Here is a 15526-nt window from a genome sequence, read left to right as displayed (position 1 = left end):
CTCAAAACTTGGAACTTGACCTCGAAAAATTAGCTCGAGATATTTTGCTCAGCGTTCGCGCATATTGCGAGTCTTTGGGCTGTCGAAGACGCCCCGGACAAATAGTGGAATATTTTGCCGAATAGCAGAATATTTTGTAAACTAGCCCAAGATAACTTGGGATGATTATCTCAACCAAATATCCTGCTAATTGCAACCTAGGGCTGATTAAAACGCAAATTAACTGGATAATTTGTGATCGGGATAGTTCAAATAGCGGGATATTTGGCAATCTCAAACTGATGAAGACAGGCCTAATAAGAATTATTCCTTTTTATGTGTGCACTTGATAGAAGCTAGAAACATAGGTCATCTTTAATGAATGAGATTTCTTTTTTTATAAATATTGACAGGTATGGTTGTATTAATGGCCCATTGACAACTGATTCATGGAAATGTCCTACGTTAACCGAGTTTAAAACATCAATCATGGACCAAACAATTTACCTAAACCTAAACCTTACTTAAAAACCATTTGCAACCCTAACCTTTACCCTATACTTTTTGATGGAATAAAGCTCAGAGGTCATTGTCACCGGTGCCAATGTTAGATCAACCACAGTGATATCCATTGTCCTAATTTTCCACACAAACAAATTCTGAAACCTGTTTTAATGTCATATCTTGCATAATTCTTCTCTTTTCTTTTAAATATCTTCTAAGTGGAATAATTTTATCATGGAGGTACGTTTCAAAATCCAAATTTAAGTATAGAACACCCATACTCTTGGGAAAGTTGGGCACATTCGCCACCTGTAGCGTGGAAGGGGTTAAGCACACTACATCCAATCGCAATCATCAGTTTGAGAGTCCAGTCTTTAAAAACACATAGTAGTGGACTAGCTCTCATTCAACACCATTCAGGTTTGTTTCCCCAGGTAGCAGGTGTTGTCAATTACCAGGATTAGCCTTAAGTTATATGATCAACAGGCCTAATGTAATGCTCTGCATTTTCCACCAATCCCCCCCCCCCCCCTCCCCCCCCCCCTCCCCAATTTGGTAACATAATTATCTTACATTTCCCTCACCCAAAGACTCTCCGAGAGACTAGGGGGTATTTCTTGATGGGATTACTGGTTTGCTCTGTGCGAGACTTGTACAACCATTAATAGTAGTTCCCTAAGTCTAGTGTTTGTGAACCTTCTGCACATGGAAACTGACGCACATCTCCCGTTAATAATTTAGTCACCTTTTTGGCGGCACTTGTTTCACCATTGTCTTGACCTTCACTTGACCTCTTGGCTGTTTGGCCGTCCTTTCCCATTATGGAAGAATATGAGCGTGATGGAATGAATCTGTTGGATAAAAGATTTCATCGACTCAAGTGATGTAAAAATAAAGTAATGTTAAATGATTCTTGAGCATTGTTATGTTCTAATAATGATAATAATGATAGCAGCTGCAGTAGCAGTAGTAGTAGTGGGAAAGAAATTTTTCCGATTTTTTTTTTCGTTTCTTTTCTTTTTTCTACCATATTTGATATAAGTTCGAAATTGCATTCAGAATTATGTTGACTATTAATCACATTTGTATCATTTACAATTAACATTCACATGTCAGAATGTTTAGTGATTTTATTTATTGTTAAAAAATTATATGAACAAAATTACAATGTTGTTTTTATGTATATAATTAAAAATCAACCTACTTCTTGTAATACTGAAAGTGGGATAAAAACAATTTTTTATGGAATTTTCCCCCGAAAAAAACAAGTCTATTTGTAACAATTACAAAATAATTTTCATAAAAAGGAAAACAAAAAACAAAAAACAAAAAACAAACAAACAACAACAAGAAAAAAATATTTTTCGGATTTTCGATCGCATACGCCGGGAGGCGACGGGAAACTCAGCATTGAGTTAAAAGGGCCTTAAGGGATGGAGGGGAAGGGAGGGGAAGGGAGGGGAAGGGAGGGGAAGGGAGGGGAAGGGAGGGGAAGGGAGGGGAAGGGAGGGGAAGGGAGGGGAAGGGAGGGGAAGGGAGGGGAATTAGGGAGGGGACAGGAGGGGAATGGAGGGGAAGGGAGGGGAGAGGAGGGGAAGGGAGGGGAATTAGGGAGGGGACAGGAGGGGAAGGGAGGGAAGGGAGGGGAAGGGAGGGGAAGGGAGGGGAAGGGAGGGGAAGGGAGGGGAAGAGAGGGGAAGGGAGGGGAAGGGAGGGGAGGGAGGGGGAGGGAGGGGAAGGGAGGGGAAGGGAGGGGAAGGGAGGGGAAGGGAGGGGAATTAGGGAGGGGACTAGACCGAATTTTCCGTCTCTTTCGTTCGTTAGCCTCTTATTGGGGTAGGGTCGGCTCTCTCTTTAGAGACGGAAGCCGTTTATACACATGTCCTTGCTAACGCCACGGCCAGTCCTGGTCGTAGCGTTTTGCCCCCAAAATCCCCCAAAATGTCATTTTACCTCGACCATGTTATATTGTAAATTAGGCCTAGGCTATAATAAATCAGTTCCACTTACCAACTTGACTGAAATAATCAGTTTAATAGTCCCTTTTTAGGAAATTATGGGTCAAAATCGGAATCCATGTTGAAAAAGATTTTCAAAATGGATTTCGATTTTGACCCATAATTTCCTAAAAAGGGACTATTAAACTGATTATTTCAGTCAAGTTGGTAAGTGGAACTGATTTATTATAGCCTAGGCCTAATTTACAATATAACATGCTCGAGGTAAAATGACATTTTGGGGGATTTTGGGGGCAAAACGCTACGACCAGGACTGGCCGTGGCGTTAGCAAGGACATGTGTATAAACGGCTTCCGTCTCTAAAGAGAGAGCCGGCCGACCCTACCCCAATAAGAGGCTAACGAACGAAAGAGACGGAAAATTCGGTCTAGGAGGGGACAGGAGGGGAATGGAGGGGAAGGGAGGGGAGAGGAGGGGAAGGGAGGGGAATTAGGGAGGGGACAGGAGGGGAATGGAGGGGAAGGGAGGGGAGAGGAGGGGAAGGGAGGGGAATTAGGGAGGGGACAGGAGGGAGAGGGAGGGGAGGGAGAGGGAGGGGAGGGAGAGGGAGGGGAGGGAGGGGAGGGTGGGACGGGAGATGTGTTGCTACTTGAATCATCAACATTATTGCATAAAATATCATTTGAGAAAATTCAGAAATTCTTAAGCGTGATCGATAGAAAGAACTTATAATATTACCTGGATAAAAACACCACTTTCCAACACTGACAATGGTGTCCAAGCTTAAGTCCTTGGACAGAAAAGGTTATCATTTATCTGTTGAGGAAACATTCCATAAATTTAAGAACATATATTGTTTTATAAATTTTATCATATTTGTTTGTTTCTCAATCATGAGACTGCAACATTTCTGAAATTCTTAATTTGACTTTGTCATTAATCATTATTTTTTATTTTTATTTGCCCAATCTGTCATTCAAAATTGTGCTATCATTTGGTTGATCTGAATACACATTTGCAGAAAATGAGGAATCATAGATCACATTCCAACAATCTGTGACATTTGTGGCATTTGCGATATTGGGCCTCAGGGACTCTTTCGATCTCACTTTCAGCTCTCAACTATGTCAACATGGTCAACACACACGATCGAATAACCATACACATGGTCATGTGCATGGGGCTTCTCTTCAAAATCTATTTCAGCACAACTAATGTATCATGATGATTAAGCTACTTTCACATCACAAACTAATGTAAAATATGTTGAGTTCATGTCACCTATTTAGAATAAAATGTTCGCTTAAAAGGTACATTCTTCTTACCAAAAACTTCGTTAGCTAGACAGTGCAGTCGGGAGTGCAGAGCAGTGTTGATCGCGGCAGAACACAACATGCAAGGCCAAGGAAAGCGAACTTATGCAATACATAATAGAGTCTAATGAATATTCATAATTTGTGTTTAGCGCATGCGCTCAATAGCCTCAATAAGCAAGTGAAACTGGGTTTCGTTGGGACTGGGAGAATTCGACTGAAATATCCATAAATATGGCTTCTTATGGTCCGGCCATGCCGCCAGGTAATTAGTATCTACTCTAGAATGACCGAAATATTAAACAATTATTAATTAGTGCTTACTAGATCTATCATTTTTCACTTGACTCACACAAAAAAGTCAAAGACTCGCAAGGACCAAGGTACATGAAGTACCGTATCGGTACGAACAAAAGCTACCCCGGAGTTTGGGGGCCGTAAAGAAAGAGAGAGAGAGAGATAGATACATACATGTACGTATGCTACATGTACTTCTTCTTCTTCTTCTTGGCTTGGCTTCCTCCATTTTGGAGAACTGCAGTTGGTGCAGGTGTTGGTAGTACACATATAAAAAGGAAAGGCAGGTTAAAAGGTGGCATCATCTATGTAGTGGAACGTTTAACATCTGAACATGGAGGTCAAGTATGAAATATGAAAGAGGTGTGAGAGCATCGAGCAGGAGCCAAGGCCCAAGCAGCGATAGCTTTGTGAAGCATTAACCCTTCATTTTCAAGTTGGAATAATGGCTCTCCCAGCGTCTTGGCCAGTGAGCTATGAAATTGTCTCTGTGAGGGCACTCACCCACCATGTGGATGATTGACTCGGTAGTTTCTCCACAGGAGCAGCAGGAGGATTTCTCTGGGTTGATGGGTTTGTTTACAAGAGTTGGTGGGGTATACACCACTCAGTAGCTGTGCCTTGATGGGAACTGCCTGTCTCAGTCTAGGTGGATTGAGTTTTGGGCGCTGCAAGAGGATAGGATCTGTACTTTGATCAGATTTCACACAGAATTTAAATGTCATTTTGGACTTTGTCCCGGCAATGACATGCCAATTCCCTCGGGCCTGTTTAAAATTTCTGAAAGTCAATATATTGTGCACGGGTAAGCCTGAATCCAATGAACAGGGTAATAATATGATTGCAGGGCCCACAGGAAGAACAGTATGAATACTGTTGTTGTTGTTTTTTGTTGTAATGGCAATCAGTCAAAACCCGACTATTATCACCAACGCCTTTCTTTTTAATATTAATTTCTTTCTTTCTCTTTTTAAAAAAAATAAGAGTATCAAAAATATAATTTAAATATAGGCTTCTCTCTTTTTTTTTAATTCTTTTTTTTCCCCCTTAAAATGAAATGAAAGAGAAAATAGATGAAGAAAAAAAAATATATAAATAAATAAATAAATAAATAAAAATACGACAAAATGTAGATTTTTGTATCCTGTAGGTTACCGCGTAGTCCTGTCCGTTCTAAGACACCGTCCAGACACCGTCCTGTCTCTCGGGTGTAGACAGGGGGCTCCCTTTGGGATACATAAATAATCTGGAAACTCGAAAGAAGAAAGGAATTGATCAACAATTATAAAATCAAGAGGGTACTTTTCCGGGGAAATTGGCTTTGAGCGACCTCGCAGACTTTAATGAATCTTCGATCAAAAGAAAAACAATTTTGTGATAGAGTGGTGTTTATAATACATGTTGCATTGGATAATTAAACTTTTTAGGGGAAACAAACAAAATGTGGGCTTTTGTGAGTGGTGGTGCAAAAACAAAAAAAAAAAAAAAAAAAAAAAAAAAAAATGCTCGATTATTTTGGGTTAGTTGAAACGTTTCGTTCTTAGAACGAAACGGTATAAAGCGTTTTGAATGTTAGCTTCTGATGAATTTAAGAGCCTTAAAATATCGTCGGGATTTATACAATCTGTTTCAGCGAGTAGCATGGATCTTTCAATTAAATATTTCGGGCACTTTGCTATAAAGTGTTCAGTGGTTTCTACTTCTCGACACGAGTTACAGTGTCCAGTTGGATGTATTCCCATTCGGCCTAGATCCGCGTTAAGACCAATGTGTCCAAGTCGTAAACGACGTATTATCTTTTCTTTTGCTCGCTCTAGTTTGCAATTGAAGGTTTGTGCAACCGATTTTTGGATTGTTTTGTAATGTGTATTTGGAGAAACCTGCCATCTTAATTGCCACAGCTCGGTAAAATGCCTCTCTAAAATGCTGTTCACTTCTGAGATATTAAGGCTGTTTGTTATTTCAATGTGTTTGCTGAGGGCTGCCTTAGCATGAAAATCCGCACATTCATTTCCCGTTATTCCACAGTGGGAGGGAATCCATTCAAAGCTAACATTTATATTTTTTAATTTAAGGTGGGATATGCTTACAAGTATTTCTGAAATAAAATTCTCTTCTTTTTTGTTCTTTATTGCTACTAAGGCACTTAATGAGTCGCTGAATATAACTGATCCTACATATAAAGTATCTAACTGGTGTAACCAATTGAGGGCCAGCATTATCCCCGCCAGCTCAGCTCTATATGAGGATGTTCCGTCAGACAATCTCTTTGATTGTTTACACGCGAAGTAAGGAACATAGAAAGCTGCAGAACAACGTCCTTCTTTAGGAAGTTTGGACCCATCTGTGAATATGTGAAGTTGGCTGAACCATTTTGTGTTTATTATTTCTAAACTTCTCTGTTGCAAAAGTAGTGGATTATCAGATTTGTTTATCTGACTAGCCAATTCAATTGATATAACAGGCTCCGTTAGTAACCATGGGGGGAAGTTTAGGGGTTTTAATTTTTCTACAGAAAGGTGTTTGTTAGAGTTTTCTGTTCGATAACCAAACGGTTTGTTGCACTGTTTTCCTTTCATATACTGATACTGCCAACAAGGTTGTAAACTTGGAAAAACTGGATGCTTAGGTTGCTGTTCTATGCTGTGCTTATATTTTAGGGCTAGTTGTTGTCTCCTAAGATCTAATGGGGCTTCTCCCATTTCTACTTGGAGAGACGCTAGTGAAGTTACCGGTAGGGCACCTGCACATATCCTTAAGGATTGGTATTGAATCGAATCTAACACCTTCTTTACGTTTTCCGATGCACTGTCGTAGGCTTCACACCCGAAGTCCAAAAGGGGGCGAATATAAGCTCTATAAACCATTATTAAGGACTTAGATGAACTGCCCCATGACGTACCAGTTAAACATCTTAAAATATTTAACTTTCTCTTGCATCTGGTGAATATATACTCTATATGTTGAGTCCAGGTAAGTTTTTTGTCAAATAATATACCTAGGAATCGGTGTGTATTTTCACATTTTAGTGGTATTTTGTTTAAAGTGAGGTTTATCTCATGGTTTTTGGTACTTTTGGTGAAAAGTAGGGGAACAGTCTTTTTTAGGGACAATTGGAGACCCCAGGACGTAAACCAGCTATGTAGGTCATCAATATAATTTTGTATTTTTTTGGTAATGAAAGGAATATTGCTGCGTGAGATCCATATCGCGCAATCATCGGCATACAAGGATATTTTTATCGAAGGGTCTGTTGGGATATCGTTGAGCATTATGTTAAAGAGTGTGGGACTCAGTATGCTACCTTGCGGGAGACCTCTCTCCATCTTGAACTCGTGCGATAGTTGTCTACCAACGCGTACCTGATAAGTGCGGTCTTTTAAAAAGTTGTGAAGAAATCTAAGCATGTTTCCTTGAATACCTATATTTCCTAGTTTGTGAATTAGGCCTTCTATCCATACTGTATCATATGCCTTATTTATGTCTAAGAAAACGGCTAAAGTATGCTCTTTATTATTTATACTCTTCTGGACATCGTTTTCAAGATTTACTATATTGTCTGTTATACTACGGCCTCTTCTGAACCCACTCATAAAAGTAGGTAATATCTCATGCTTCTCTAAAAACCAATCAAGTCTTGTTTTAATCATCGTTTCCATGATTTTTATGAGACATGGCGATAACGCTATGGGTCGATATGATGATGCCTCACTTGCATTTCCGTTCTGTTTTAGGACTGGGACCATTATCGCGTGTTTGAGTTGGGGAGGGATTTGGTTGGATTCCCAGATTAAATTAATGAAATGTAGTACGTACTCTCTCGCCACAAGGGGCAAGTTTTGGTAAACTGAATACGGTATTCTGTCTTTTCCAGGAGCAGAATTTTTTTTCTTTTCGATGGCTCTATTGAATTCTGCTAGTCCGAATGCCCCATTCAGAGTATGTACTTTACTTTCCTTTAATGTATTATCCATTATTTCCTGATTCGGCTGCCAACTTCGGGTTTTTTCTGTTGATTTTGGCGCTTCTGTAGTAAAAATTGTATGAAAGAAACCTCCAAGTAACTCCGCCTTGTCTTGGTCCGACTGCATAATCCTTTCTTTGTCTTTCAGTACTGGAATTCTTTTTGTTTTGGTTTGTATGCCATTCAATCTTTTAATGCATTTCCAGATGTTAGATTCCGGGACAAATCGATTAAGTTTCTGGCAGAAGTTGTTCCAGTATAGTTGTTCACATTGACGAAGGAATTTCTGCGTCTCTGCCTTCTTCTTCAAAAAGTCGTTTAAATTCTCAATCGATATTGTTCTATTTAGTTTCTTTTTAGCTCTATTTCTTTCCTTTATTTTATCTGAGCACTCCTTATTCCACCAAGGGATGGGTTTTCGTTGTCGTTTACCTTTTTTTGGATAGGTTTTCTGAATAACCTCGGTGATCGTACTGATAAAGTGTAGATATAACTCTGTTGGGTCTTCACTTACATTTTTTTCGTTTTCCCGATGAAACATTTTTTCACACTCTACCGAGAAAAGTGTCCAGTTCATGTTCCGAAAGGACCATCTGATATCTTCCATTTCGTCTTGTTTATTATCGTTGTGCTTTTTATCTAGTATGATATGAATAGAGATTGGGTAATGATCGCTTCCAAATTTGTTTTGTAAAGCGCGCCACTCGCATTTGCCAGATAAGAGGGAGGACGTAATAGATAGATCTAAAACTGATACTTTTGCGTTCTTCGGATCCATTCTTGTTCCGGACCCATCATTTAATAAAACCATATTTTTTTCGTTTATGAAGTTTTCAATGATCTTGCCATTGGGGTCCGTTTTTTCACTCCCCCATAAAGTATTGTGTGAGTTAAAGTCTCCTACGATGATATATTTATCGTATTCTTGGATGCTTTTTTGAAGTTCTTGCATGATAATTTGGTTTAGTTGTTTGCATGGGTTATAAAAATTCACAACTCGATAAATAGAATCAGCTACGTATAATTCTATGGATTGTAATTCTAAATCTGTCTCATCTCTAGAGGAGTGATTGTATTGAATAGAGTCATGAACATAAAAAGCACATCCACCTCGATATTGGGATTTTCTGTTTTTGGGGATACAAGTATAGCCTGGAAGGGTTAAGTTCCTAGTGTCATTGAACCAAGTCTCTTGGATACAGATTAAATGAATTATTTTATTTGTTCTATTATTACAGTCTACAAATTTTAAGAGCTCATGTCCATGTGCGGACATGCCTTGTGCGTTCCATTGGAGAATGGAAAGCACAGCTATTGTTGTTAAATAACTAACTGCACCCATCATACTGCTCGTGATGCAATCTTTTGTAAAGTAGTCTTTCCGCTGCTACTTTAACCAGCTCAATAATATCAACTTCTCTTTTATCTTTTTCAAAAATCATTATCAATTGTACAATAGAGTGCAATATTTGTTCATTTCGTTCTGATGTTGAGGCGTTTCCATTTCTGACATAAGTATTTGTTAAATTTGCGTTCCCCGCGAGTTTTGTATTTCTGTTTGATTGATTTTGATCTTGGGAGTATAAGGAAGAGGGAACTTTGGATGGTTGTTCATAATGTGGAGCACTTGAAACTTTGGTAGGGGGTTCGTAATTGGGGGGAGACTCTTTGTTTGTTTGGGGTTGATGTGCACTCTGTTGTTGAGCGCTCTTTTGAATGGGTTCTGGGATAGGGTTGGAATTTTGATCATGACGTTGTTTTTCGTTCCATGCCTTCGAGGCTTGTGCGTAAGTTAGTTTGTTTTCGCATTTGAATTGCTGGACCTGTTTTGCCTTTTTAGCTTCTTTGCAGCCATTATAGGCAGCGGAGTGGGCTTCTCCACAATTTACACATTTTGGATTTTCTTTTCTTTGGCATTGTTCAAAAGTGTGGGGATCTCCACAGCGAACGCATCTCAACTTCGATCTACAATGAGCAATGCCATGACCAAACATTTGGCATCTGTAACACCTGGGAACGAGTGGGATATATAACGAGACTCTGAATGTCTGAAAAAACATAGAAACCTTTTCTGGAAGTTCTGAGTTAAAAGTCAAAATGACACTTCTAGTCGGAAAGTACTCTGGCTGCAGATTTGTTTCGTTTTCATTTCCTTTGTTTTCTTTTCTTTTCTTCATGATTCTTTTAACTGCTATTACTTTTTGGCATTTCAGCTCTTGTTCTATCTCTTTCTCTGTCATGTCTACCGGGATCCCTGAGATGACTCCTTTCACACCCACGATCTTCTCTTGTACTTTAACTGGAATGTTACCGATTGATTGGATTTGGTTAAGGTTTCGATGTTGTTTTGGGGTCTTGCACTGAACAAGAATTCCGGAGTACGTGTGTTTGATAAACTCAATCATAGGTGATTGGCCCACACATTCTTTGATTGATGTAGCTATTGCTTTAGGGGTTACGTTCTTTAAGGATTTGGTCTTATCTATTGGGACTATCAGGGTTTTCAAAAGTTGGGTGCTAGTATGGATGGAAGTGGTGCGGTTAGAGGAGGGGGTTTTGTAGTCAGTATTTCATACTGATGAGGCTACCCTGGGTAAACAAGACATATTATTATTATTATTATACTTCTTAGACTTGTTAGAGAAGGTTCTTGCGCCTGGCTTTAGCCCTTTGTTAGGGCGTGTACAAAGTCTTAACTTTAACGTTGGTGAGGGATGATGTAAGAGTCACGAAAAAGCATTGAAAAAATAGTAATATTCCTATACTGCTAAAATTAAACACTAAAATAATGACTTTCAACTTCAAAGTACTAGCCTGTTTGATACTAAGTAAGTAAAAGTGGATGAGTGGACAACAGTCTTGAACTTTGAAGTTGAGACAAAAGCTCAGTTTGGCAATGAAAGCCAGGATGATAATTTCTGAAGTATTTTGGAAGGGCATCGATTACTGTAGAAGTTACGTAGTAGAGATGTATCAGATATTCATGTTTGATGTGCGCTAGATCTTACAAAAAGAAAGTAAGTAATTTACTACTTATTCCTTTCTACCTTTTTCTCAAACAGCCAACTCCAGTAGAAAATCACTAGTGGATGAAGATGACAGTGACGACAGTGATTTAGTTGGGCCTGCGTTGCCTCCACACCTTCTTGGAAAAACTATGGCCGGCAGTGGCGATGAAGACAGTGATGGAAATGATGAAATAGGCCCTGCTCTGCCACCACACCTACAACCAAAGAAAAGAAAGCAAGTTGCAAAAGAAAAAGACGATGAGACAGAGTTTGGTGTACAGCTTCCCCCTGACTACAGCAGATGGAACACATTCGATGTTGATGCCAGTGACGATGATTTTGGTGAAAATGATGATGAAGACACAAAGGATGACGCAGCTGGTGTTCAGGAAAAGCAGAATAAAGAGGTAGACAATGATGATGACGATGATGATGCATATGGACCAGCACTACCTCCCAGTTATAAAAAACATCAACCGACAGACAATGCTGAAATGTCGGCGAACTTAAATGTCAGAAACTATGGTCCATCACTTCCTCCTGGTCTCCATAGCAATAGGATGCTGGTAGAACTTGCGGAGGATGATGAGAGTGATGATGAGGAGGAGGATGAAATGATTGGCCCTATGCCTTTGAAGCCAGGTAGTGAGGGTTTATATTCTTCATCGACCGCTGATGAATTTGAAAAGAGAGCAGCTGCCATGAAGGAAAAAATTGCAAATAAGGTATGTACCAGTAATTGGCTTTTGCAGCATTAATCCCTTTTTTTGGAAACCATATTGTATGGCTTATTGTTGTAGTTGTGAGTATGCGAAGGTCGAAGGATCTCTTAGTGCGCAGCTAATTTTTTCATCCCCATTTGCAATTCATTAATAATACGTTTTTTAAACAAAAACCTGCCTCTGTGTCTTTCGTAATGTGGAAGCAAGTCACTATAGCATGTAAGAACCGTCAAACTAAAAATGACTTTTTAAAGACTCTATTATGAATCAGCATTATATTGAAAACAAATACCACACTTGCTTCAAATGTTAAAATCTTTGTCATGAAAAAAAAGATGACTCAGACTGATCACTTAGCTTGAGAAAGTCCACGGGAGTGGGCGAAAGCTTGCATAACAAATATAAGCTTGGTAGAAGCTTAAAACTACATGTTATAATTATCCCCAACTGATGAAAGTTTTCTGTATCATGAAAATAATTGTTGTTGCTGTAACAGGAACTGAACCTGAACCCACTGATTTCTCATATCAATTACAGCATTGTAAAAAATACTTTTCTGTTCGTGGGCACACTTTTAGGTTTTGATGTTGTATACAGAGGATTTACTCACAATGATATTTAAGTAATTAATTCTGTTTTTTACTTGAGAATTGTATTTTTGGCTGAATTACAGAATCGACCGGAGCAGCCTAAGAGGGAGACATGGATGATGGAGCTCCCAGGGTACTCTACTAACTTTGGTCTTGGATCCAGGACCTTTCGAAAGACAGCGAGACCTGAGGAAACGGATCGGTCGGAATGGACAGATACTCCAGCAGATAAAGCTAGGAGAGAAAAGGTGATTTATAGTTGAACTGATAATAAAGATGATAAAAGTAATATCCTGGATTGTTAACAACAATGTCTCTAAGCACTTCACAGATATATGTTATCATCAGAGTCTTCAGGTTTAGCATTGCCTGTGTTCACAATCCAATCCAATCCAATCCAAAAGATATCTGATATAGCGCCTTTTCCTGATCTTACACTTTTATTCTACTTCTATTCTGCTACTTGTCAAAGCCTTTTCAGCATCTAGACAAGGGTGATCTTCTGCCGGCTTGTGTGAATTTGTGCCTAATTATATACATGTTTATGGTATATGTTATCATCTCAGTCTTTAGGTTCAGCATTGCCTGCGTGCACACACTCCCAGCCCTGAGGGCACTCCAGCTACATACACATAATTGTTCAGACACAGATACAGTGAAACGTACGGTATATAAAGACCACTCAAGAGAGACAAGTCAAAGTGTTTTTTATAGGCAGGTGGTCTTCATGTGCAGGTTCCTTTAGTACAAGTTTCTATGAGACAAGATTGTCAAGCGAAACAAACATGTGGTCTTTATACACACTTTACACAGGTGACCAATATAACCCCTTGAAGGAGAGAAGCGATGTGGATACATTGCCATGCTTCAAGACATGAGTGTCATAATAATAATAATAATATTCTTTGTTTATATAGCGCTCAATACATCAATCCGACGATGTGCCTAAACGCTTTACAGATATATTATTACCCCGGTCATCGGATTCAGGCTTACCCGCACACAATGTATGCACATTTTCCACTCCCTGGGGAGTATTCCAGCCAGTCGCCATTTTACAAGTGCACACTTGCTCGTCCAACCACATGAACGTTCGCATCCTACCAGGTACCCATTTAACACCTGGGTGGAGAGTAGCAAGTGCAGGTAAATATCTTGCCAAAGGATATTAGTGCCGTGTCGGGATTCAAACCCTCGACCTTCGCATCTCCAGTCAAGCGCCTTAAACCACTCGACCACGACACTCCTAGGTTTGGATCTACTACCTTCATGTGTTGAAACCTCTGGACTACAGCACCTTTACCACGTTATGCTGGAAATATCTATGATTCAGACCTCCATGTTCTTTTCTTTCCTCCCTTATGCTTTCCTTTCTGTGTCTTATGCTGTCCCTTTTCCTGTGTACAGTAAAATTATCCTTAATCAGCATATTATATTGTAAGTGTAATGTTGGTTTGTATTTTTCTGTCAAATACACTTTTCATCCCAACTACCATTCCTTTCATTAACACACAAGTTTGTTGTGACACGTTCTTATTTTAGGAGAGAGCCGAGAAAAGAAGGATAGAAGAAACTCAAGAAAGAGGAGGGAAGAGTAGGAAAAAGGAGGCCGGGACAGAACTGTCGCAGAGAGACAAGAGACTGGCTGACATGGTGGCTAAACACAACGAGACAAAGAGAGCAGAGAGCTTGGTTGACATGCACTCCAAGGACCGCAAGAGAATACTAGTAAGTGGTCTTGTATTTCTAGGTGTTGTTCAGCATCTACTCTCACCACAGTTGCTCCATGATGAGTTTGCTACACTAATTACATCCCTAATTCAAACCTGGATCAGACTCTATACCTCACACTGACCCTTACCCTTAATCTGATCCAAAAACCGTAAACCCTACTGCCAGTGTAGATAAAGGTCAGAGCAATTATCACTGGAATAATTGTGGCCACTGACATATGCTCTAGTCCTTGTTTCATCATCACACCTTCCTTTAAAGTTGCTCAAGCTTGGTTATATAGAGGGCAGCACACGGATGACGCACGGGAGCGTAATACCCATTGGCTCAGTGTTATAGTGATCGGGAGTGATCGCCAAGTTTCCTTCTTCACAAACGACTATATACCCACGCTTGAGCAACTTTAAAATGACATGGTAAACCATGTAACAACCAAAGAATAAAGGTCACAAATCTGCTTATTCACAGAGTATGCATAAAGGCGTTTGTTATAATTAATTGTTCTATAATTTTTGTATACATGTTCTTTCTTACTTCTGCTCCTTTGTTTATAATGCAGATGCTTTTATACATCCTCTTTTTTGTTTTTGTTTCACAAGCGCCCCTAGAGCATTTGCTTTTACTGTGGATTCACGCCTTACAAATCTCATATATTTTGTTATTAGTAGTAGTAGTAGTACATGCGCAAAGCCTCTTTTTGTCTCGACCAAACTTTCCATTCAAATTGCTATTCAAGGTCTTCTTATTGAAGGGGAGTTATGAGTGCTTTACTGTGATATGTGTGAGAATTCTTCTAAACTTTATTTTAGGGGAAATTTATTGCAACTGATGTTCGCTTTCTTGGTCAGATTATATTAGAAAAAATTGGATAGCTTTCTAATCATAGAGAAATTAGATATTGATAATTCCTATTTCGTTTGCCTCACTGTAGGAAGAGGAAGGAGAAAAGCCAGTTGAAAGACGACCTTTTGACCGTGACCTTGACCTGAATGTCAACCAGTTTGACGAAGCAAAGCGGAAGCTCCTCATCAAGAAGTCTGCTCAGCTCAATACCAAGTTTTCACATGGCAAAGACAAAGTGTACTTGTAGGATGAAACTATCCTAGAACTGCCTCTAGAGGGAGCTCTTCTGAAGCATGCATAGCATAGTTAGAGAGAGAGAGTTGTGACATGAGCATATGTACGTGCTGAAAGGCTATCCCTGGAGCTCAAATAGTGCCCCTTCACATACAATGCCTAGTAGGGAAGGACACCATTTTGGTCCTCTGTGAACTATGAGAGTGCATGTGTCGCAACTATCTGTACCCTGCTAGCTATGGGAGCATGGTTATAGGACTTTACAGCCACATCAAAACTTTACTTATCTGTATTTCTTAAAGGGATAGTTGAGTTCTGTTGCAAAGGGCGCTACAAAAAATATTTTTTTGTGAGATAATGAAAAACTGAGTGTCAAATTTGAA

The 15526-nt window shown here is 39.4% G+C and overlaps 2 protein-coding genes across 3 annotated transcripts in view; one reads left to right on the top strand and one right to left on the bottom strand.

Annotated features, from left to right (window-relative positions):
* The window catches only part of LOC593941 (deoxyribodipyrimidine photo-lyase), a 30126-nt gene extending 26293 nt beyond the window's left edge, over window positions 1-3833 (bottom strand). The window contains exons 1-3 of one of the 2 annotated variants that reach the window (XM_030982382.1): window positions 3767-3833; window positions 3180-3257; window positions 1229-1334 (exon numbers count right to left, since the gene is read on the bottom strand). In XM_030982382.1, the coding sequence (XP_030838242.1) occupies window positions 1229-1334; window positions 3180-3253 (180 nt within the window). In that variant the 5' untranslated portion in view covers window positions 3254-3257; window positions 3767-3833. The remainder of the gene's footprint in view (window positions 1-1228; window positions 1335-3179; window positions 3258-3766) is intronic. The other variant, XM_030982383.1, reaches the window with a different exon arrangement.
* A 94-nt stretch (window positions 3834-3927) lies between these two features.
* Window positions 3928-15526, top strand: LOC592003 (GPALPP motifs-containing protein 1). Its single transcript, XM_791546.4, has 5 exons — window positions 3928-4019; window positions 11078-11748; window positions 12419-12583; window positions 13878-14063; window positions 14998-15526. Exons 1-5 carry the CDS (start codon window positions 3989-3991, stop codon window positions 15154-15156), a joined length of 1212 nt encoding a protein of 403 aa, XP_796639.3. The 5' UTR covers window positions 3928-3988; the 3' UTR covers window positions 15157-15526.

The sequence above is a fragment of the Strongylocentrotus purpuratus genome, unplaced genomic scaffold (assembly GCF_000002235.5).
Source record: "Strongylocentrotus purpuratus isolate Spur 01 unplaced genomic scaffold, Spur_5.0 spur5_scaffold_12, whole genome shotgun sequence".
In the NCBI taxonomy this organism is placed as follows: Eukaryota; Metazoa; Echinodermata; class Echinoidea; order Camarodonta; family Strongylocentrotidae; genus Strongylocentrotus; species Strongylocentrotus purpuratus.
This window is presented reverse-complemented; position numbering and strand designations above follow the sequence as displayed.